The following is a 24,971-nucleotide window of genomic DNA, read 5'->3' as shown; positions in this document are numbered from 1 at the left end:
TACTTTTTTAAACTTTGTTCTCCAAGGGATTCTGATGCCCCCTGGGTTAGGTCACTGCTTGAAGGCACCAACTTTCCAAACACTTAAAACCTGTTTGTAAGCCACATAGCACAGGGAGATCAGCTCTTGCTTTGTGCCCACCTAGAGGGGTGGGATAGGGAGGGTGGGAGGGAGACACAAGAGGGAGGGCATATGGGGATATATGTATATGTATAGCTGATTCACTTTGTTATAAAGCAGAAACTAACACACCATTGTAAAGCAATTATACTCAAAGATGTTAAAAAAACATATTTGCAAAAAAAGAAAAATAATATGCTAATCTTCAGTAAAATAGGTCACCTAAGAACCTTTAACCAAACAAGATTTTATTAACCCAACTTGATATGAGATACCTTCTTGAATGAAGCAAAAACATCATTTAAAAGTATATATACATATATATATAATCCAGATTCACACATCTGACTAATTAAGATGCACATTCCTTCTCCCCATCATCTTCTGGAATGTGGCTACACTCATTCTAGACATTCTGCCCAGCTAGTGGCTTTCTCTCCCTGAAATCTGCCTCAGCTTCTGGCTACTGTCTTTTGAGAATGCACACCCTGTAAATACAAAGCCCTGCCATTATTATTCATGCAGCTTTTGTTTATCTTCCCCAAAGAAACAATTGAGCTGTAGCAGATGAGTGATGGCTGCAGGGCTGTGGCGAAGGTAAAGCCACTGCAGGTGGAGCGGCTTAATGGGGTATTAATTGGGAAGCAGGTGAAGGCAAATAGGTAGCACAGCAGGTATGTAAATAGGCTCGTGGGAAGAAAGGCATTGAATTTTATGCTCTTTAACTAAAAATAAAGGCCTGATATTTAGCTTATCTTTGCTGAAATCCTGCACTGTGAGGGCCCTGACAACCGTCAACATCATCAATGATTCATTATTATCTCAGCATCATCCAGGCTACTTAATAGGATCTTCAACCTGTTCATTTTTCATTGTTTCAGCTGATTCTTTGGCTCTAGAATGCATACTTTTTCTTCTCTGTATATATATCGTGGGTCAGAACAATTTTTGTAGACTGTATAGTGGAGGTGACATTTCAGCCTGTATCCTACCTTCTGGTAGCATCCTTGTGCTCTGGCTCATTGGAGAAACACAGCACATGTACAGTATGAGTATGGATAATAAGACTAGCAAGAGCACATACATGCAAATGCATATTGTCCTTCAAAGTAGTCACTTGAGAAGCAAAACACTTATTCCAGAGATAGCATTGGCTCAAAACGTTTTTAGGAGAACCACTTCATTGGTTATTTTCAGGGCCAATTTGTAGCTGCCCCATATGAAAAAATCCTTACGTATATTCATCACTTATTTTCTACCCCTAAACATGGCGCAACATCATCACCTTTTTCATGACCACACTTAGTGCTAAATGACATTTGACTTTGAAAATCCATCCCTGATACAGAGGTTTGCTGCTGTTCAGAGTATTCCAAAGAACATGCCTTGGGCTTCTAGGGAAGAGTTCCATGAAACGTCTAGAGTGTTGGCAGCCTCTTTGGGATAAGTGTCCAGCTTCTCGGAGCAATGACTTTGCATGGCACACACTTAGAAATTTCTAAATTTAGGTATGCTAGTTTAAAAGTTCAGGCACATTATTTTAAAGCTACCTTTTTATTTTTATGGTAACTTAGAAAACTGTTAAAAACAAACCACTCCATATTTCCCTTCCAGTTGGTGATATGTTGGTGGAAAAGTGACAGGGAACTTAGGTTCATGGTTACTTGGTTGGCCCACATTTATCGTTTCCTCTGGGAAGAAGGAGCATCAGTTTTGAGGATGTGTTTAGCACATTACTGTTGAAATGGCTAAATATCAGTGAAGCTTGCACAGGCTGAATATTAGTGGATTAGTTTGTACCCCATAAAATGAATTAGGTTTACATTATCATGCAGATCTTTTCCTGTAGTTAAGTACTCATTTATTTTATTGCTAATGAGATGTTAGTAATTAAATACCTTTAATTAATGAACATCAGACAAAAGCAAGGGCTGCTCTTTGTGTCTTCATAAAGATAGTTTGTAGATCTATCTCATGGTAACTTTTGTCTGTAAGAGGACCACAAATCTGAGCTAGTTAGGATCAAGTGTTCTGGTCCAGAGAAAGTCACTAAAAGATTTCTCTTTTGGAAAATTAAAGGAGTAGGCATTTGGGGATGTTATAAAGATGATCTGAGATTGGGAAAAAAATACTCATAAATGAGAGTCAGTCCTACGTGTAATAGCAAATTTCATGGTTGAAGATGCAGCAGCACGGGGTACAATTAATAGTTCTGAAGCAGTGGTTGAGTTCTGGGGTAGGCTCCTGAACACATAATTAGATTATTAAAAATGGCCTGTCTTAGGCTGAATATTACTAAATTGAAATCCAATTATGGCTTTATAATTTTGCTGGAAAATATTTAGCTGTTTTGCTTGAGTCTTCGTAGAAGATCATTTCCTCTTTGCATCAGCATTTGCACATGTCACAATATATTTTCCAAACAAATCTGACCTCAATTATCTGAATCAATCTTACATTAGATAAAATATATTTTAATGAGTGTTTTTATGTCTAATATTGTAATTGTGCCTCTCCATACTTGAGGAATTAAAAGATGGCGATAGAAGACTTTGCAAAATATCTTTTTAATGAGAGGCATGCCTATTTTAGAAATAACTAAATTGTGCCATCTTAATACACGGAAAGGCATTATGCTCAAATATGTGCCCGAGTGTGCTGCAAGACAAACTTGGTTCAGTTCTCAGTAACTGGCATTGGAACTGTAATAAAGCAGTTGCTTGCAAAGAGATGAGCTTGGAAATTTCATGCACTCCTGCAGTGTGGATTTAAATGCTAAGTTAAATATTTATGAACCCGAGATTTTTATAATTGATCATTGTATGATTTATACACAGTAATTATAATTAGGTTGAAAGAGATTTTAAAAAGCCAGGTTCCTGGTAGCCAAGGCCATTAAATAACGCTAAGCTCCCAAGACAAAAATTAGGTGGGAACCCAGCCATCGAGTTCCGAGCGCCTGTCCCTTTATCCCATGTACAGTGAGGTACCGCACCTCACCAGGCATCTCACCTGGGCACCAGCTCCTGCATCACCTGCTATCATTTTTCATGCCTTTGTTTCAAACCTAGTTGAACATAAACAAGTAGGAAACTTCAGAGATCCAACGTATAACAAAAGGAAGAGGTAGAGGAGGTTGGAAAGGTTAATTAAAAATGTAATGATCCCATTTGCTGAGACAGCACTATTAATCATTTTGCAGCAGCAAGCATGTGACTTACCCCTTATAGGAGGCATCTAATTTTTTAAGGTATGGATGGTGGGGGGGGGCACAGTGTGTACTTATGGAAGCGGAAGCTCTCATGGGTGAACTCGGGGTGAGTGAGCCTGGGGTGAGCCCATGACTTGTGAACACTGGAGGCTGTCTTCACCAGACAGAGTAATTATTTCCAGATTCACAGGTATTCAGAATAATTCAGTCACTGTGAATCCCAGAGAAAACTTGGGTATGGCTTGAGGCTTAATGCAGTTGTGGAAGTTATAAAAAAAAACGGTGAGGAGGAGATTCATCATCGTGTAATACAGTGTGTCTGAAATGGTGTATGAATGACAAAATGGGCTCCAAAGAGCCAACGTGTGCCTTTTAAATGTAATTTTTTAGCACCCCAGCTGGAAAAGGCCAAGCTCTTGAAGGATCGATTACAAGGGTCACAACCTGTATGATCAGATTTGCCATCTGATCCACGTGGATAGCAGAAGACCAGACTGTAAATGTGAGCTTCCAGAAAAGCTTGCCCTACCTACCCCCTGTGAAGATCTTGGAGCTTTTTACCCATTTTTTATTTGCTGGGATAATACGTTAGAGGGAGCCTATTAGGAGAAGAACAGTAGTTATATTAACATGGCAATTAATCAAGTCAGAAAGAAAGGGAAAATGGGTTGTGAACTCAATTCTGCAGCCCTAAAAAGAAAGACAGAAAAGATACCCGGGAATTGGCAAGCATTTGTAAACAATGGTCTCTCACTGTCTCCTGTGAACTTTCTGCTTAATAAAGCACCTCTTCATGCGGGCCATGCAAATTTTAATATAGTTACTGTTCTATTCTACCTCCTAATCTGTAGAAATGGATTTCTAGATCCTTGCATCTGTGTTTCATCTTAAATCATTTTGACTGGTTAGCTGGCCCCGGCATTTGCCAATAACAGTGGCGTTTTCTAAGTGTAAATAATGAGGGGCTGCCAGCCATAGCGATAGCCTCTTTGATTTGGGACAGTGTGAGGATTGTACTTGGGATCAAGGCACTTCCTCGCTCCAGAGGAATTTAGAATGTGAAAGCTTCTCCCAGTGCATAATTCATCCTTGACACCTCCACGTCTCCCTGTTGTTGGAGGGATGTTTTACATTTGCTCTGCCTGTAGGTCAGGGTTGAAATCGTTGGTCCATGTATACTCTGTGGAGCAGCAAACAGCTGAGAGGTCAGTGCCATCGAGCGCTGGGTTGTTTTTGCTTTTTGTTTTTTACATTCTGTCCCTGATCAAGTTTTATCCTAAATACTTGATTTTATAATCAGAAAAGGCAGTTTACATTGTAATCATCAAATCAAAAACCTTGAGGCTTAAACGGACCTTAGATATATCATCTTACAAATGGGGAAACTGAGGGCCACCGAAGGAAAGACACTCAGATAATTGGACCACGTTTAAACCCCCGGCCCCCTAATTCATTGCACCTGACCCTTTTTAATTCCATGATCTGGGAGCTGGCCCTCCAGTCGCTGTGAAAGTTATACCTCCCATGCCCAAGAAAACAGGAAACAAGTCACATTAGACGTGATCACAGCCAGAGAGGCTTAGAATGATGATAGAGAAAGCAATATGTAACCTGCAAAGTAACAGCACGGTTATGTGTAACTTTGAAAGGAAAAGCTGGGTAAACGGCCTTCTCCATCCCACAGTGCTGGGCGGGTGCCGGAGGGAGTTCATTAGCCCTCAAAACCCACACGCATACGCCCTCCCCCAGAAGAAAGAATTTCTAGTAAACAGCCTTCATTCTGAGAATGCTTCCCTTTCAGACAGCATCCCAGACATTCTACCGAGTTAAAGAATGCATAACAGGACTTCCCTGGTGGCGCAGTGGTTGAGGGTCCGCCTGTTGATGCAGGGGACACGGGTTCCTGCTCCGGTCCGGGAGGGTCCCGCGTGCTGCGGAGTGGCTGGGCCTGTGAGCCATGGCCGCTGGGCCTGCGCGTCCAGAGCCTGTGCTCCGCGGCGGGAGGGGCCGCAAGGAAAAAAAAAAAAAAAGAATGCATAACAGCAGATGGAGGGAGAGATTACAGCTGGAGGAGGAGGTGGGGGGGGCAGCATTTTAACGCTGAGCTCTAAAATGAGCTGTGGAGAGGATGGCCCTCAGAGTTACGGTAAAGCTGTCCAGAAGCCTTCCCACGCAGGCCAGAAGGCGTGCGTGCCCAGACCATACACCAGGAGCATGCGTGCTCCTCCTCCAGGCCGCGTGTGAGTTGATGGGGAGTTGGGTGTGACTCAGTGGCCTAAACTGAATCCTTCTGGCCATTCCTCCCTCTGCCCTCAAGTCACCTAGGTAGCAGTTTTGTGCACCGGCGGACGCATTTAATACACACGGGGGATCAATCTTCTTACCAAGTAAAAACTCAACTCTAATTTATCTGTCCTGTGATTTCAGGAGTGTTTATTTTGAACTTCATTACAGCAGGATACCTGAGAGAGAGTTGGAGGTGAATTTGTGAGGACACTAAGAAGGGAGATGAAATTGGTGCTAAGAGTGGTTTTACATATTCTGTGCATGTGAGACTTTTTTTGTTTGAAGAATAGGGTATACATGGGCTTCCCTGGTGGCACAGCGGTTGAGAGTCCGCCTGCTGATGCAGGGGACACGGGTTCGTGCCCTGGTCTGGGAAGATCTCACATGCCGTGGAGCGGCTGGGCCCGTGAGCCATGGCCGCTGAGCCTGCGCGTCCAGAGCCTGTGCTCCGCAACGGGAGAGGCCACGGCAGTGAGAGGCCCGCATACCGCAAAATAAAGAAAGAAAGAAAGAATAGGGTATACATGAATCAACTTTTTTTTTTTTTTAAAGGGCTTCAAATGCTTGGCTTTTATTTATTTATTTATTTATGGCTGTGTTCGGTCTTCAAGCGGGGGCCACTCTTCATCGCGGTGCGCGGGCCTTTCACTATCGCGGCCTCTCTTGTTGTGGAGCACAGGCTCCAGACGCGCAGGCTCAGTAGTTGTGGCTCACGGGCCTAGTTGCTCCGCGGCATGTGGGATCTTCCCAGACCAGGGCTCAAACCCGTGTCCCCTGCATTAGCAGGCAGATTCTCAACCACTGCGCCACCAGGGAAGCCCCATGAATCAATTTTTTTCAATATTTTGTTTGAACATTTTCAAACACACGGAAAAGTGGAAAAACTTTTACATCCACCTACCATCTAGAGTCTATGATTACATTTGAATGTAGTTGGCTCTGTGAGTATCCATCCACCCATCCTTCTGTTCATCTATCAATTCATCAAAGGTTTAAAAATGCAGATATCAATATACTTCCCCTAAGTGCTTCAGCATATATACCGTTAACAAGTTTTTAATATTTGTTTATTTCTTTTCCTTTTGAGGTGAAATTTCTATATGTACAAACCTGAAGTGTACCATTCTCTGAGTTTTGACCCAGACTTCTATTTAGAGAAATTTACCATCAATCCAGAAAGTTCCCTCTTGCCTCTTCCCAGCCAATCCCCACCTCCATCCCCTAGAAGCAACCACTCTTCTCTTCTGATTTTTTTCATCGTAAATTAGTTTCACCTATTCTAGAACTTCATGTAAATAGAATTATTCAATGTGTACTTTTTGTGTAAAGATTTTTTTTTTCCACTCAGAACTGTGTTGTTGAGATTCATCCATGCTGTCGTGTGTATAAATAGTTCATCTGCTCTTATTTCTGAGTAGTGTTCCATTATGTGGATAGACCACAGTTTGCTTGCCATTTTCCTACCGATGGATACATGAGCTGTTTCTAGTTTTTGGTTATTATCAACATAGCGCTATCATACTCTTGTCCAAATCTTTTTATGGACATATGTTCTCATTTCTCTTGGATGAATACCTAGAAGTGGAAATGCTGGATCATAGGGTAGGTATATGTGTAGTTTTATTAAAATCTGCCCCAAATTTTCACAAGTGGATGGACCATTTTACATTCCCATTGGAATGTATGAGATTCCAGGAGCTCCATGTCTTTGTAAACATTTGGGGTTGTCAGACTTTAATTTTAACCACCAGTATATAGTGTATCTCATCGTGGTTTTTTTTTTTTTTTTTTTTTTTTGCGGTACACGGGCCTCTCACTGTTGTGGCCTCTCCCGTTGCGGAGCACAGGCTCCAGACGCGCAGGCTCAGCGGCCATGGCTCACGGGCCCAGGCGCTCTGCGGCACGTGGGATCTTCCCAGACCAGGGCACGAACCCGTGTCCCCTGCATCGGCAGGCGGACCCTCAACCACTGCGCCACCAGGGAAGCCCTCATCGTGGTTTTAATTTACATTTCCCTGATAACTAATGATGTTGAATACTTTTCATGTGCTTACTGACCATTCATATATCTTCTTCTGTGAAGTGTCTGTTTAAATATTTGACCCATTTTTCAATTGGGCTGTTTATTATGATTGAGTTTTAGGCATTCTAAATATATTTTAGATACTTGTCCTTTGTCAGATACATGTTTTACAAATATTTTCTTCTCATCTGTGTTACGTCTGTTTTTCTTCATTTCTTAAGAAATTGTTTTTTGATGAATTTTTAACTTTGATGAAATCTAACTTACCATTTTCTTTAATGTTGTTGCTTTCTGTGGTCCTCTCTAAGAAACCTTTGCCTGCTTCTAAGATTATCTTGTTTTCTTCTGAAAACTTTGTGATTTCAGCTTTTAAGTCTGTGATCCATCTTGTATTACATTTTATACATGGTGTGAAGTAGGGATTGAAGTGTTTTTATTGTTTTTTGTTTTTTACATTGATTTTCAGTTATTCTAGAACCATTTGTTGAAAGATTTCTTTCTGTGTTGTATTTCTTTAGTGACTTTGTAAAACAATCAGATATGTGGGTATATTTAATCTGAGTTCTGTTTTCTGTTCCATTATCTCACTTGTCTGTGCCTATGCTATACCACACTGTCTTGATAACTAGCTTTATGGTAAATCTTGAGGTCAGTGTAAAGTCCTTCAATTTTGTTGTTCATTTTCAGTTGCTTTGACTATGCTGTGTCCTTTGCACTTCCATATAAGTTTTAGGATCTCCTCCATATAAATTTTAAGATCTGCTTGCCAATTCCAGAACACATTATGATTTGGAGATAATTGACATGTTAACAATACTGAGTCCTCTGATCCATGAACATGGTATATATTTCCATTTACTTACATCTTCTTTAATTTTCTCAGCAGTTCTTTCTAGTTTTCAGTGTAGAGATCTTTCAAATATTGTGTTAAATTCATTGCTAAGTGCCCCTTTTTTGGTGCTATTATAAATGGAATTATGCTTTTAATTTTGTTTTCTAGTATTTTTGCTGATAGCTTATAAAAATACAATTGATTTTTGTATATTAACTTTATGTCCTTTGATTTTGATAAATTCACTTCTTAGTTCTAGTAGTTATTTTGTAGATTCTTTAGGATTTTCTAAGTCATTTATAAGTAGAGATGCCTTCCTTTCCAATACCTTTTATTTCTTTTCATTGCTTTATTGCAATGGCTACAACCTCCAGTACAGTGTTGACTATAGGTGATAAGAATGGGCATCCTTTCTTTGTTCCTGATTTTAGGCAGAAAAGAATCAGTATTTCACTGTTAAATATGGTTTTAGCTATACATTTTTCATAGGTTCTCTTTATCAGATTAAGAAGGTTCTCTACTATTCTTAGATTGCTAAGCATTTTTTTATTATGGAATGAGTGTTGAAACTTGTTGAATACTTTTTCTTTGTCTGTTAAAATAGTCATATGGTTCTCTTCCTGTCTGTTAATATGGTGAATTACATTGATTTTTAACTATTAAACCAACCTTGCATTTGGGGATAAACCTTAATTGGTCGTGGTACATTATCCTTTTAACATACTGCTAAATCCTATTTACTAAACTTTTTGAATCTATATTTGTAAGGAATATTAGTCTGTAATTTTCTTCTTTTTTCTTCATCATATTCTTCTATTTGGGTAGTGCTGGCCTCGTATACCAAGTTGGGAATGGTTATGAGAATGTTTTGTGTGAATGAGAATCATAAGCAAAAAGGAAGTCACACATTTACCTGTAATCTGGAAATCAGTTAGTAGTTTCTTGCCTCTCTGAATGTGCCAGGTTGTGCATTCTGGAATTTGTCACAGGCTCTGAAATAATGATAAAGAGATGGTGCTCTGGCAGTGTCATTTATTGATGAAAACAGAATCAGCTCAAAGTGAGGCCGAGGCACACCAGGTGCTAAATGGAGTGAACTCTGAGCGATTGGTTTGGACATTAAACCATTCATCCTATTCCCACTTCATGCAAAACTTTTCCTTTGAAATGTTGCTTTTCTTTTTCGATAATACCAAGAGGAAAACAATTATTTAGTATTTTATGTAGTTTTAACAACTTTGAAAAGGAAGTAAACATTATTTAACAAAGCAGGCATACACTAGGTCAATTTTTTGTCTTTCAGTTCTTGAGATATAATTGACATACAGCACTGTATAAGTTTAAGGCATACAGCATAATGACTTGACTTACATATATTTTGAAATGATTACCATGATAAGTTTACATCCATTACCTTATATAGATACAAAAAAAGAAGAAAAAATGTCTTTTTCCTTGTGATGAGAACTTTTAGGGTTTACTCTCTCAGCAATTTTCAAATATATCATACAGCAGTGTTAACTATAGTTATATGTTTTACATTACATCCCCAGTACTTAATTATTTTATAACTGGAAGTTTGTACCTTTTAACTACCTTCATCCAATTCCCCCACCCTCTCCCCTTGCCTCTGATAACCACAAATATGAGCCTTTTTTTCCTATGAGTTTGTTTTTTATTTTTGTTTTTTTGTATTTCACATATAAGTAAGATCATACAGTATTTGTCTTTCTCTGTCTGACTTACTTTACTTAGCGTAATGCCCTCCGAGTCCATCCATGTTGTTGCAAACATCAGTATTTCCTTCCTTTTATGGCTGAATAGCGTTCCATTGAAAAATATATACCACATTTTTTTTGTCTGTTTATTCCTTGGTGAATACTTGGCTATTGTAAATAATGCTTTAACGAACATGGGAGTGCAAATATTTCTTTGATAAAGTGATTTTGTTTCCTTTGGATATATACCCAGGAGTGGAATTGTTGGATCATATGGTAGTAGCTCTGTTTTTAATTTCTTGAGGAACCTCCATACTGTTTTCTATAGTGACTGTACCAATTTACAATCCCAGCAGCTGTGCACAAGGATTCCCTTTTCTCCACCATCTCACCAGCATTTATTATCTCTTTTGATGACAATTGTTCTAACAGGCCTGAAGTGATACCTCATTGTGGTTTGATTTGCATTTCCCTACCGATCAGCATTTTTTCATGTACCTGTTAGCCTTTCATATACCTTCTTTGGTAAAATGTCTCTTCAGATCCTTTGCCCATTTTTTTACTTAGGTTATTATTATTACTGTTACTTTTACTATTGAATTGTATGAGTTCTTTATATATTTTGGAAATTAACCCCTTATCAGAACATGATTTGCAAATATTTTCTTCCATTCCATAAGTCACCTTTTCATTCTGTTGATGGTTTGCTTTGCTGTGCAGAAGCTTTCTAGTCTGACGTAATTCTACTTGTTTATTTTTTGTTGTTATTGCTTGTGTCATATCCAAAAAATCATTGCCAAGACCCATGTCAAGGAGCTTTTTTCCAGGCCAATTTTTTAAAACTTGTGTATTATATAGAGAACTTTCAGAGAGAAATAAATTTTCTGGACCTCATGTGTTACGTTTATTTTTATTATAATTTTATTTGAAGTTTATAAACATAAAACTATCAGCTCTTCTTCTTTGCTTTTATACAATTATAAAGGCAACACACACCAATTAGGTATGAACAAAACTTTTAAAACAATGAAATACAAATTAATAACAAATTTAATATGAGGAATGATATTGTTTTGCTGAAACTAAGTTGGTGCTTACAATCAGGATGTAGTTCTCTGTTTCAGCATGAGTTCTTTTGAGTTTGACAGGCCTACATTACTGGGTGCCATGTGATGACTTAATTTTTCTGTCATTTTTCTCCATTTGAACTTACATGAACCGTTTGTTCATATATCCCTGGCTACATCATTTAAGTATTAAGTCAGCCTGTGTGCCTCTATTTTCTTTTTAGCCAGAGATCATAAAATACCATTGAACACCAATGCAAGTGAAATTGTGTTCTGATATCCAGCCTTAAGGGCCTAATCCAGATGATCCAGAATTTGGTCATATTAATTTATTTTAGATTATCATCCCAAAATGCATAATTTAGAAATCTCCTAGCTAGCTGTAGACCTTCAGGAATATCAATCACTGTTGCCAGTGGGCCCAACAGCACATCATTAGGAAGTCTCAAAAGAGGAAAAGGCTAGAAGTGTCACCAAAGCCTGGTGATCTGTCAGGACACATGGTGAATATTTCACTCCTTGAGTCCTGAAGTGCCTGAGTGTGAAAACAGAGGAGAGAAGCCACTTTGGGAAAATCATGTTGGAGAAAATGCACCAGGTGTGCTTGTTAAACCAGCAGGATGTACGTGCGGCTGCTGGCTTCCTGCACTGCTCACCTAAGAAGGACTGAATGTCTTGTTTATTGCCTTCCCCAGTAAATTGTTGAATTCAGCTGTCATAGGCAGAAACACACACCTGGGGCATCATAAAATACTGCTTATGGTGCCAGGGTATATCTTTGTGATTCCAGCATACTGGGTTTTCTGAAAGCAAGGCACACCATCAGTAGACCAGGGAGAGTTTTTCATTTCCTGAAATGTTGGACTTGTTGTGTCTGTTCTTCTTTTCTTGTATAAAATTTTGTTTTATTTTAGTAGAACATTTAACATGAGATCTACATTCTTAACAGGTTTCTTTTTTAATTTTATTGAAGTATAGTTGATTTACAATGTTGTGTCAATTTCCTCTGTGTGGAAAGGTGACTCAACCTTACACATATATACATTCTTTTCCATATTCTTCTCCACCATGGTTTGTCACAGGATACTGAATATAGTTCCCTGTGCTGTACAGTAGGACCTTGTTCTTTATCCATTCTATATGGTAATAGTTTCCATCTGCTGATCCCGAACTCCCATTTCTTCTCTCCCCTACCCCTGCTCCCCCTTGGCAACCACAAATCTGTTCTCTATATCTGTGAGTCTGATTTTGTTTTGTAGATATGTTGATTTGTATTATATTTTAGATTCCACATATAAGTGATATCATATGGTATTTGTCTTTCTCTTTCTGACTTAGTTCACTTAGTATGATAATCTCTAGGTCCCAGTGGGCAGAAGACCTAAATAGGCATTTCTCCAAAGAAAACATACAGATGGCCAAGAGGCACGTAAAAAGATGCTCAACATGGCTAATTATTAGAGAAATGTAAATCAGAACTATACAATGAGGTACCACCTCATACCAGACAGAATGGCCATCATTAAAAAGTCTATGATAACAAATGCTGGAGAGGGTGTGGAGAAAAAGGAAGCCTCTTACACCGTTGTTGGGAATGTAAATTGGTGCAGCCACTGTGGAAAACAGTATGGAGGTTCTTCAAAAAACTAAAAATAGAGCTGCCATATGATCCAGCAATCCCACACCTGGGCATATACCCAGACAGAACTATAATTCAAAAAGATGCATGCACCCCTATGTTCATAGCAGCACTGTTTACAATAGCCAAGATGTGGAAACAACCTAAATGTCCATCGACAGATTAATGGATAAAGAAGGTGTGGTTTATATATACAATGGAATATTACTCAGCCATCCAAAAGAGTGAAATAATGCCACTTAACAGATTTTTAAGTGCACAATACAGTATTGTTAAGTGTAGGTGTGATGTTGTACAGCCCATCTCTAGAACTTACTAATCTTGCATCACTGAAACTTTATACCTCTTGAATAACAACTCCCCATTTCCCCCTCACCTCAGCCTCTGGCAACTACCATTCAACTCTCTGCTTCTGTGAGTTTGAGAGTTTTAGATACCTCATATACGTGGAACCACTCAGTATTTGTCCTCCTGGTACTGGTTTATCTCAGTTAGCATAATGTCCTCAAGGCTCATCCATGTTGTTGCCCATGGCAGGTTTCCTTCTTTTATTTAAGGCGGAATATCCCATGTGCCTTTTAGATACTAAATGCACTGCCCTGTCTTTTGGTCCCACCCAACCCAGCTAGACTCTGTCTCCTCTCTTGCTAATTCTCAAATGCTTTCATGGTCCCCATCAACTGGGCTCATAAAGAGAATGAAAGGGGGTTTCAGAACCCATAAAGGGGCTGAGGCCCTTGCTGGGGATTGAATCCCACGATTGTGTGGTGCTTGTCTGCTGCCTTCTTGCTGTCTCCGGAGGGTCCCTGCTACACCTAATTATCAATTTTCCATGGGCCGTCTCATAACTTGGCTCTAGGAGGTTTTTCCATCACTTTGCCTCGCTTGGTAAGACCTATATTATGGGAAATGAGCTTAATTTCCCTTGTCCATTCATCTTTTAACTTTGCCCATTAGCCTTGGCCCTGCCAGCCCATCCCAGTGACCCCTGCCTCTTCCGTGCTTTCTCTCCAGGCCTCTCAGTGGGCAGCCTGGCAGTGGACAGCACTGGTTTCTCTGACAGCATGAGCACAGAGGGCTTGGACGGAAGGCAACATATGTTTTGTGAGATTCCTAAGGCGTATGGTTTGTAAGCCCATTGAAATTCTATCCAAAATACTAACTGAATTTTTCTAATCTGCAACCTCAGTACTCATAGATCCCACATTTTCTATGCGGTAAGTTAAATGGTAATTGAGGTTTGCAAATTTTTATGTAATTTATTCTGGTTTTCTTCCAGTGGCCTGTGAGCTAGAACTTAAATACAGCTTTGATGTAGTTGCTTCTTCCTGTTTAGAGAGCTAGCATAATATTTTGTCTTCTGGGCTCAAATAACCATGCAATTACTCTGTAATCATATAGTAATTAACATGTACTATGTGCATTTATTACATAATTATATTCCTGGAGGATTACATGGCAATTATACTTACATTCAGCATATCATTTTATATTTATATAATAAACAAGTATATAATTTGTTGCTTTTTTCTTTTATCCTAATTTCAATTTACCAACCAGGAGCTGGAAACTTGTTCTCCCGTTGCCTTGTTTCTATGTAGTCAGGCAGGTGCCTGAGCTCCTTTGGCCTTACTCAGTACCTCCTAATTATACATCTGAGACAATGCTAGGTGCTTGTGTGCTGCCGTGGGCTCCCAGCCTTTGTGCCCCTGATACTTTCTCACTGTCATGAACTCGTTAAGTTATTAGCTTCAAGACACAGAGTTGATCAGAGCTGCCAGCGCTGCCAGGTGAATGGCCCGATCTCATTGACAGCAGAGCAGCCCCAGCACACAGCCCTGTGATCACGCCTGCCTTTCTCTCCGTTTGCAGTGGAGCACATCCCGAAAGGGAACAACTGCCTGGACGCCGCCAAGGCCTGCAACCTGGATGACACCTGTAAGAAGTACAGGTCCGCGTACATCACACCGTGTACCACCAGCATGTCCAACGATGTCTGCAACCGGCGCAAGTGCCACAAGGCCCTCCGGCAGTTCTTCGACAAGGTCCCGGCCAAGCACAGCTACGGGATGCTCTTTTGCTCCTGCCGGGACATCGCCTGCACCGAGCGGAGACGGCAGACCATCGTGCCGGTGTGCTCCTACGAGGAGAGGGAGAAGCCCAACTGCTTGAATTTGCAGGACTCCTGCAAGACGAATTACATCTGCAGGTAAGCGCGTGCCGGCAGCCTGCTGATTAAGGAGGTGGTGCAGAGAACCTTTCTGCCGCTTCAGTGGCCAGGCTTCTATTTTCTGAATTTCTGCAGGGGGGTGGGGGAGGGGAGCCGTTGGGATGGATGGGCCAAAACCTGACCTCCGCCTCCAGCACGAGGTTCTTCAGCAGCTGATCAGCCTTTTGTGCTGAGGAAGGTTCCCGTCTTTAACCTGAGGAAAGCTTTGAGAGATGCTGGAATGAGGTCAATAGGACTTTTAAGTGCAGAGGGTCACCTGAGCCCAGGTGAGCTTGAAGGCATGTGACCCCTCTGTTAGACCTGAGAGCTGCCAGAGGTCAAAAGCATTAAGTAAGTGGGGTAGCAGGTGCTGGAAATACGGGAGCTCTTGTCATCAAGGTCAGAAAACTGGAAGAGAGCAGCGAGAGGGAGGGATGGAGCTGTGTCCAGCCCCGAAGAGGAGAACTTCCAGAATGCCTGGGTCTGTTCTGGGCCATTCAGTCAACGATGTGGCTGAGAATAGATGCCTTCCATGCTTCCGGATCTCAGCCCCCATCGAAACCTGGCTGTGTTGTTGAAAAGAGTCACTTCCTTTTCCTTTTTGGCCATTTATTGATTTATTTTAATGTTTGAAGGACTCCATGAATATATTCTATGTGGTTTTTTTTTTTAAAGCAAAAAAGCAATATAGAATTAGTAGAGGGAAAGGGAAGTTTCCTCTTGCCCCCAGCCATCACTGTCAGCAATTTGATGCGAGTCCTTCCAGAACTTTGGGTTGAATTCATTGCTGATCGAAGCAAGTAGATTTTGATAAGCAGAGACTTGACTCTTTGCCGCCTGAGGCAATGCTGGTGCTGCATTCAGAGCACAGGATGGATGTTGAGTTAGAGATGCAGACGGGGCATCATCGGACAACACCTGTACTTTGCCCCCAGGATAGAGCCAGGAATCTTCAAATGCCATCGCTGACAAAATCCTATGCACTTGATAAATGTTCACAGGTGGACAAGCAGATGAGGGTGTGACTTTGTGTTTGTTTTCTTCTAAGTTTCCCATTTCTAAAGAGCAGAGGGCAGGGAAAAAACTGATAGTTTGAGGATTCTGGTAAGCTGAGTGAGTTCTGTCAGTTTAAGTTTTATTCTTATAGGATGGAGTCCCATTCTTTCCTTAGACTAGCTCTAATAGTGACCAAAGAAAAATAAAAGTCCTTGTTATCTGTAGAATTCCCTCGTGCTGAAGACTTTCTGGGAGTAATATCCCTCCATTTTTTTCCAAGTTGGAAGCTATCTGAGGAAGAACTCAGATGGCTGAGCTTGTCTTGGGAGGAGTCAGGTGTTCAGGCAATGCAACTTCTCCAAAGACTCTTCCTCACCTTCACGCCCCTCTTCCACTGAGACCCTCTTAACTGAGGGCTAGGATCAGGGATCACTGTGCTCTAAGGATCCTGAGGAGGAAGAGGCAGGACCTCCTCGCAGCTATAACCTGGGGAAGCCAATCAGCCAGGGACTCTAAGAACCCCCTGCTCGAGATGAATGTGGTGAGGACAGGGCCAAGGGAGAAGCTGTGGGAGCTTAGCCTGGCATTAGGATGCCAGGGGACAGAGAATCTGAAGACCTGTCCTCTGAAGACCCCAAGTTCCTGCGTCCCTTTAGTCTTTGAGCAGAGGAATCCCTCTGCTAAAAGCAGGACTTTCCAGGGTCTTCCTTGGCTTGAAGCCAGACAGCCTCTCCCTGTCTCTACGGGAGACATTATCCTGTTCACTGATGGGTCCAAGCCAGGAAGCCTGGAGATGGGAGGCTGCTGTCAGGGGAGGGAATGGAGCAGTGCGTGAGCCCTCCGTCCACTGGACCATGGCTGGCAGGCGGAGAGAGCATGGTGGTGGAGCCCTTCCTTCTCTTCTCACGAGGTCTGTCTTGCACGTGAGGTCCAGAGGAGTCTCCTGACACCTCCTGTGCAGGCTCAGAGCCCACCGTGAGGGGTCCATTTGCATTACCTGGCCTGCTCTCTAAAAAGGGAGAATCCTTGGAGAGTTGGTGTGAATTAGTCGAATCAGATTGCTTCCCTGCTAAGCTGTGGTGAGAAACAGCTGGAAGTTTGGGAACTTGGGGTGTTCTGAGGAGGTGGCAGGAGGAATCTGCAGATAATGGGATGGTTTGGGTCCTGTTTGGGGACCAGACTGGTTCCAGGAACTGGTTGTGTTGAGGCAGCCCAAGTAGCATAGCATGGCCTCAGCTGATGGGGCAGAAAGGAACAGGGGACAATAGGACAGCCCTCACCTAACGACTGACTGTGCCTGGTCACACCAAGGTTGGGCTGTGGTGACAACAGCCACCAGGCAGTGGGGTGAAGCCGGGCTGGACTGGAAGCTGCAACCAGAAGCAGTCTGTGGGCTGCTGCCAGACTCCTGGCTCTGGGATGTTTGGGAATCCAGATCCTAGACTCTCTAGGGCCCGCCCAAGTGAAATTTGCCTCCGTGTGATTGGTGGATTTTATACCGTCTCGCGTCTTCTCTGGGAAGGTGAATCAGTGACTTCCCCTGGTGTTACCTGTCCTTAAGCTATTTATCCCGTAATTTCTTTCCAGAGCCTGAGCTTATTACTCATGATTGCCCCCTCCCTGTCAGATGTGGTAAATGTAATTTAAGCCGCTAGGTAGGCTAGCGGTGTTTTCTTCCACCAGGTTTTATTAACCTTGTCTTTAATTGTATGCCTTTTATGGCATCTCTCCTCAATCCATCTTGGTGAAGCCCTTGTAGTTACTACTACGTGGAACAGCAGCTGGGGCTTCGGCAGGGTTTCATGTTAAAGCTGCTCTGACCCAGACCCATTTGGAGGAATGGAGGTACCCCCAATGGGATGACTAAAGGCCCAATTTGAATATCCCCAGAGCGAAGGGATAGCAAGAGGGAAAATCGCTTCCTAAAAAGCATATTCTGTGAACGTTCACATTTCAAATGCTCCATTGCCATCTCAACACCAGGGACTATCAAAGAGCTGCTGAAGCTCATCGAAACCTCCCTGCCCTTAATGTTTTCCAACTCGAAGCACACAGGTTTCCTTCCCCAGGGTCCAGCGGTGCCTCTGTGCAAAACCTCTCTCCTGCGTTGTGCCTTCAAACAGAGGAGATGCAACTTTATCTTTTCCTCTTGACTTTGTTTTCTTTTCTCCTTTTCCCTTTTAGGGAAGCTGACAGGTTTCTTTCCTCTTGGGGTGGCTGGGGACAGGCGAGAGCTTGACTGTTTAGGCCTCCAAGCTTGTCTGCAGAAAAGCAAACGCGGAGGTGTTATTAGAAGGGTGTGATGAAGTTAAGAGGCTCCAGTTCTTCCCCTGAAGCAGTGTCTCCCATGCTAGTTGTCCTCCAGTTGCTTTCCTTAGCACCTGGAAGGATGTCAGGATGGGGTTTGGTCCTAAAGGAAGCATATTCCTTTATTCCCGATGCAAGTGGTTATATATACAAAGTTTAAAGTTGTGCCTCTCCTCCTTTCCCTCAAATTCTGACATCCAAACTAAGCTCAGCACTTGGGCTCGGGCTCAGGGTGCTACAGATATGTTCATAGCTCTTTAATTTTTCTCATTAATCACTCAGGCGCCTCTGCTGCTCTTCATTACCAAAAGGGCTAGCATCTTTCTCTTGAGCATGCCCCCTCCTGTTTTCATCTAAGAATTATAGAGTTATTTTCCAAAACCTGTTCTGCTTCCAATGCCAGGAAAAGAGGGAGCCTGAGGCTACTGGCCAGGCTGCCTGAGCTGTGGGTTTAGCTGCTACCACACGGTGTCACTGTTGGGGACAGCCCAGAGGTTGCTTTGTGGTTTGGTGACTGTGCCCTTCTTGGTCATTCTGCACCTGCAGCAGAGGTGCTGCACCTTGGGTGCAGAGTAACAACTCTTAGTTCATACTCAGCATGCAGCCACTATTTCCCAAAGCGTGACATATTGCCCTGGGGGCTGGGTCCTAAGGGGTTCCCGCCAGAGCCGGCCCTCCAACTTGAGCACACAGTATCTCAGACTCTCTCTTTCCTGGCACTGTATCCTAGATGGATTTGAGTGTTGTATTTGCATTTTCTCTCTTTTCTTGTTTTATTGTGGGAAGAACACAACGTGAAATCTACTCTTTTAACAGGTTTCTAAGTGCACAATATGGTATTATCTATAGGCACAATGTTGTACAGTAGATCTCTAGAACTTATTCATCTTGTATAACTGAAGTTTTATTCCCACTCATCAGAAACTACCTTACCAGGGGATAAGGGGTGGGGGAGGAATACATTGGGAGATTGGGACTGACATATGCATACTACTATATATAAAATAGATAATTAATAAGAACCTGCCGTATAGCATAGGGAACGCTACTCAATACTCTGTAATGGCCTCTATGAGAAAAGAATCTAAAAAAGAGTGGATATATGTACATGTGTAACTGATTCATTTGCTGAACACCTGAAACTAACACAACATTGTAAATCAACTATACACCAATAAAAATTAAAAAAAAAAAAAAGAAACTACCTGCTTACCCCTCCCCCTAGTTCCTGGCAGCTACAATTCTGTTCTTTGCTTCCACGAGTTTGATGATTTTAGATACCTCATGTAAAGTGGAATCATGCAGTAATTGTCCTTCTGTGACTGTTTTATTTCACTTAACATAATGTCCTTCAGGTCAATCCATGTTGTTCCATATTGCTTTTTTTTTTTTTTTTTGCGGTACGCGGGCCTCTCACCGTTGTGGCCTCTCCCGCTGCGGAGCACAGGCTCCGGACGCGCAGGCTCAGCGGCCATGGCTCACGGATCCAGCCGCTCTGAGGCACGCGGGATCCTCCCGGACCGAGGCACGAACCCGCGTCCCCCGCGTCGGCAGGCGGACTCTCAACCACTGCGCCGCCAGGGAAGCCCCGTGTTGCTTTTTAAAGGCTTAAACAGTGCTCGGTCAAGGGCACCTCATAGCTTTTGGAAAGATTCTGATAATGCTGAATCTCCAAAGGGAAGGATCAGGGCCTCTGCCCTCTGTCTCCAAGGCCTCTTTGCCCAGCCCCTCCCCCACCAGGATTTCCTTGCTCTTCCCGGCGCCCAGGCTCTGTATCCTCACTATTTCCAAGAGCGGTAGCTTTGACCCAGTGACCAAGTACATATGGTTCTATGTTTCCCCAGGGACTAAGGATCCTATAATTGTGTCCTGGAGACCTGTTGTTTTTGTTGGTGGTGGTTGGTGGTGGTGGGTTTTTTTGGTTTTCTTTTTTGTTTGTTTGTCTGGTTTTTTGGGTTTGTTTTTTTTTTTAGCCCAGCCAGGAAGACCTCCCTTGGTGTAGCTCCAGAAGAACAGCCTATGTAATTTTCAAAGTTCTGCCCTAGACAGCACCACATTTTCCACCCTGAGGCTGACCCTATTATACTTAGAGGAAATATGTTGTTGTTAATTTGTTAACTGGGACCACTAGGGACACACGTCACAAGACCATGCAGCAGATTTCTTCTCCAGGAACTTACTTGGTCTGACAGTGTTAGTGCACCTTTAAAAGGTGAGGAATGTATTTCCTTTGCTTGGAATCAGTCCTCGTTTGCACAGTAAACTGTGGCTCTTAGAGATCAGGGACATCCTCTGCTGTTTGGGCTACATTCCTGAGTTGAAAACTGGATTCTACATCCCTGTATCTGGGCCTGTCTTGACATGTGGCAAAGTGCAGGAGAAAATGGCTCAGAGGATAATTAATGCCTAAAACTAGAAGGGTAGATTAATTTGGCACTCAATTTTATTTTACGCTGATTCATTCACAAATGGAAATCAGCAATTAGACAATGCAAACTTCTGAACCATGGAAAGAAAGGTTCGGGAATATGAGAAAATACAAGTAGAACATTTTCTAGTTCATTTGAGCAGTTTTCATTTCAAATGATTACATGGGTGTCTTTAGCGATGCAGAGTGCCGAATCACTCGGTTTTTTTTTTTTTTGCGATACGCGGGCCTCTCACTTTTGTGGCCTCTCCCGTTGAGGAGCACAGGCTCCGGATGCGCAGGCTCAGCGGCCATGGCTCACGGGCCCAGCCGCTCCGCGGCATGTGGGATCTTCCCGGACTGGGGCACGAACCCATGTCCCCTACATCGGCAGGCGGACTCTCAACCACTGCGCCACCAGGGAAGCCTAGAATCGCTCATTTTTTAATGCGCCCCACCTGCGCGAGCTGCCTGCCCCCCCGGCCCCCCCATCTCTTGGCTGGAGGCCCCCTGGACTCCTGGTGAGGTAGGGGGCTCCTGTGTGTGTACGGTGATTCATTAAGCAAAAAGCACGGATGTCCTCCAGCATCTTCCGGAATTGGGGGAGGAACGCGCCTCCCGGTGGATCTGACAAACCTCCACCCCCAGCCTGTGCATCCACTCAGCACCAGCTAAGCAGGGTCTGAGCTCACCGCGTCCCTGGCTAACAGGGGTAACCTGAGCTGTGAATCAGGCGGGAACCCCCTGCAATTTGCTCTTATCTTGTTGCCTCCTATCTCTTTCCTTATCTCTCCTTTGGCAGGGATGGGTGTGAAGCCATTTGTCTGTTTCTGCTGGAGCCTATTGCTAAAAAACGCCTGTCCAGATTGACTCAGCGTTCTCACTGTCCCCAGCCAGCCCCTCCCGGTGCCTGTCCAAGCTCAGGGGCTCCACTCGCTTCCCCTCACCCCTTCCCTCACCTGCCCACGTCCTCACCAGAATCACATTGGCCACTCTTGGCCCTGAGACAGAGAGATTCAGACACTCCTTTACATTTGTACATTCTGCCAGCTATTAGAACCACATGGACACATGGAGTCTTGACAGCAGAACTGTCTTTTACTGCCTTTGAGTATGAAAGTGGAGGGAAAAGGAATGGAACTGTATCCGCCCAGAAAGCCCAAAGAGAGCCCCATATTTCTTTGGGGGAGGAGGTGTCATAGTGGAGGGTCTCAGGACCCATATTCAGACTGGACCTCAGCAGGTGAGAAGTAGGGAACTTAAAGCAGAAAGAAGGCACTCAGTTTTGGGAGGACATAGTGAAGGGAGTGGGAGGTGTGGGTCTGGGGTCTGTCCTGGAGGCAGAGGGAGAAAAATTAGTGTGATATAAAGGCAAGAGGTTGAGGGCCTCCAGTGCCATGTTGAAGTGTTGGATTTTATCCTACAAGGGGCAGGGGAAGTGAGATATGATCAGCTGGACCTCAGAGACTGCCCAGGTGGCAGTGTGGGGCAAGGATTGATGTGGGGAGAGGCCAGGAGGCCAGATAGGACGTGCTTGCCGTGGACCAGATGAGGGGTGACCAGGAGAATAGAGTTAGCACATAGGAAATCTATCCATTCATCCATCCACCCATCCATCCCTCCATCCAACCAGCTGGTCTGCAGTTACTGTGCCAGGAGTAAAGACCTGGCTCCTCACTGGCCGTGCAGAAAAGAAGGCAGGTGCACATACAGTCATTACAGCCTGGTGTGGGAGTCTGTGGTCAGGAAGGTACAAAGTGCTGCGGGAGGTCAGAGATAAGAACAGCCAGCTTGGCCTTGGCCTTGGCCTGGAGGGTCAGCAAGGCTTCCTGGAGAAGCTGTCATCTGAGCGGGGCTGGAAGGACGAGAGGCATGGGAGAGACCACCAGGGGTAGAAACGGAACAGAGGCCCAGGGCTGTGGATTTGAGGAAGATGTGGGAACAACAACCCGTTTACTGGGTTTTAATGACGAGAGGCACGGGACCCGTGATCTCAGCCCACAGGGAGGAGCTGGGAACCAGCCGGATCTTGCTAACTCCGAAATCTGGCTTCTCTCATTCTTTCCAAACGATTGTCTTTCACGACAAGAATACAATGTTCTTATCCCGTTCAGCCTTACTACCTTTAGTTCCAGACAGGCAGAATGATAATCCCGTCCAGCCTCGGATCTGGACGCTCTTTATGGCTCAGTAACTAAGACAGCATCAGTTTTAAAGATAGTTTTCACAGAGCGTTAGGACATAATGTCCATCACAGCCTCCTGGCATCACTTAAAACACTAAAAAAGAAAACAAGCTACTCAGGTAATATGTGGTCATTAAGGTCTTACTTTAATTTCCTTTTGAGCATTCATTGCTTCTTATAGAGTGGTTTCTCTGTGACAGCTTACTGATTGCAAGAGTCATTTCTACAAACAGGAAAAAAAGATCTTTCCAGACCACACTGGTTGTCTTCTTATTATTAACTCAGTCATTTACTCAGGCACATTCACTGAGCACAGTCTGTCTGACCCGAGGGTCCTAGGTGTGTAAGTCATGTGACGGTCACCCAGGAGCTCCCACGAACCTGGTTGCTTGGACTCCGCAACTCCCTGCTGAAGTGTCACTGGAGTTTAGATTCCTTGACCCTCACTTCCCCCCAGGCAGCAGATATCAGGGACCTGGCTGTGTATCTCATGGGAGATGAATTCTCTCCTGTCACAGAGCGACAACCAGCTCTAAACCCATGGTTATGTCACCAGGGTGGGGTCATCCAGGTGTTTGCCTTCCTACCTTCTCCTTGTCCTCTGGCCATTTCATTAATCATAGGAAAACTTCCATTCTGTGGATTGCATCTTGAATGCAGTGCTGATAAAACGTGCGGGGTGGGGGGCGATGGGGGTGAGAGAAGCCTGGAATTGTTCCCAGATGTGCTGAAGTGGGAGTGGGTGGGGATTTGAAGGGAGTTTCTGGAACCCAGATTTCAGGCCACTTTGTCTAAGACCCCAGTTGATCCCCTCTGCTGCTTTGTGCAGCTTGTTCCTCTTCAAAGGGGACCCTTCTGCTCTGCCCAGTCAGCATTTCACGTACTAGGACCCATGAAGTTCCTAGGCAGGGTAGACTAGCTCCCCGCTCAAGTCTAGACCGAAACCCAACCATACAGATTTTACAGTCTCTTTTTTTTCTTTCAAGGGAAGGGGATGCCTCCATTTTATATCGTTCTCTTTTTCAAATGTGCTTTATCCATGGAGCAAAGAGTGGGGGAAAGGGAGACCCCAGTATTCCTAGAGGGCTGCCCCCTTATCCAGACCTTATTTGAATAGCTGAATCTTTGAAAATAGCTTGAATCCTTTGGGGTCCAAGGGCATCCCATGCCGGCTGGCATGCTGACCCCTTAAGCTGAGGCTGTTAGCTCACTGTCCCGGCCTCCACTGGACACAAGACTTCTTTTGATCATGCATGGTTTGCAGTTGACATAAGTTCCCATAGCCTGTGACCCAGAGCTGTCTCATTTTTGTGCAGGGAAATCTGACCCCCCTCACTGGGTGGCTGTCGTATATGATTAGAGCCCGGGTCTCACAGCCAGGCTTGGAGTCCTGCTCCACCCAAGAAAACCCCAGACCCCCACTCAAGCACTACCCCAAGTTAGATATCCTGCAGTCACGTTGGCACTTACATTCCTACGAGGCATTTCCAACTCAGTGAATGGGAAATTGCTCTGTGATTTCCGAAAGCAATTAATTACGCAGAAAATTTTACATCCAAGAAAAACAAGAATTTAAAAGAACCATCCATGTGAAAAGTACCACCCAAGCTGGAGTTGGGACTTTTTTTTTTCCTTCCCCAGTAACTGTCAATGTGTTTGTGAGTGAGGCGACCCTGGGCTCGCATCCTGGTTATGGTAGTTCTAGAACATGGGCAGCTCGTGGCCTCAGTTTTGCATCTACAAAGGGAGGTAATGACTCCCATCTTCACAGGGCAGCCGTGAGGATTAAATGCAATATCTCTGCACAGGCATCAGCACAGTGCCTGCCACCTAACAAAGCAAAGACTCAATAAATATGTTTTTCTTTCTCCCTCACACTTTGCACAAGTTTTGATCACAGAGGACAAAGAAAGCTTATGATTCCAAATACAGCATCCCCCCCCCCCGCCCGCCATCCCTGCTCCAGTAGCA

At 43.6% G+C, this 24,971-nt stretch overlaps 1 protein-coding gene across 2 annotated transcripts in view; it reads left to right on the top strand.

The window, feature by feature from the left end:
• GFRA1 (GDNF family receptor alpha 1) overlaps positions 1-24,971 on the top strand; it is a gene marked incomplete at both ends in the record, with an annotated part of 219,227 nt that overhangs the window by 136,820 nt on the left and 57,436 nt on the right. For both annotated transcript variants that reach the window (XM_082637757.1, XM_082637758.1), the window contains one exon: positions 14,769-15,105. In XM_082637757.1, coding sequence (XP_082493883.1) covers positions 14,769-15,105 — 337 coding nt within the window. The remainder of the gene's footprint in view (positions 1-14,768; positions 15,106-24,971) is intronic.

This window comes from Mesoplodon mirus (genome assembly GCF_964341445.2).
Source record: "Mesoplodon mirus genome assembly, chromosome: 2".
Taxonomy (NCBI): Eukaryota; Metazoa; Chordata; class Mammalia; order Artiodactyla; family Ziphiidae; genus Mesoplodon; species Mesoplodon mirus.
Note: the sequence above shows the minus strand (reverse complement) of the source record. Positions and strands in the feature narration are given on the sequence as shown.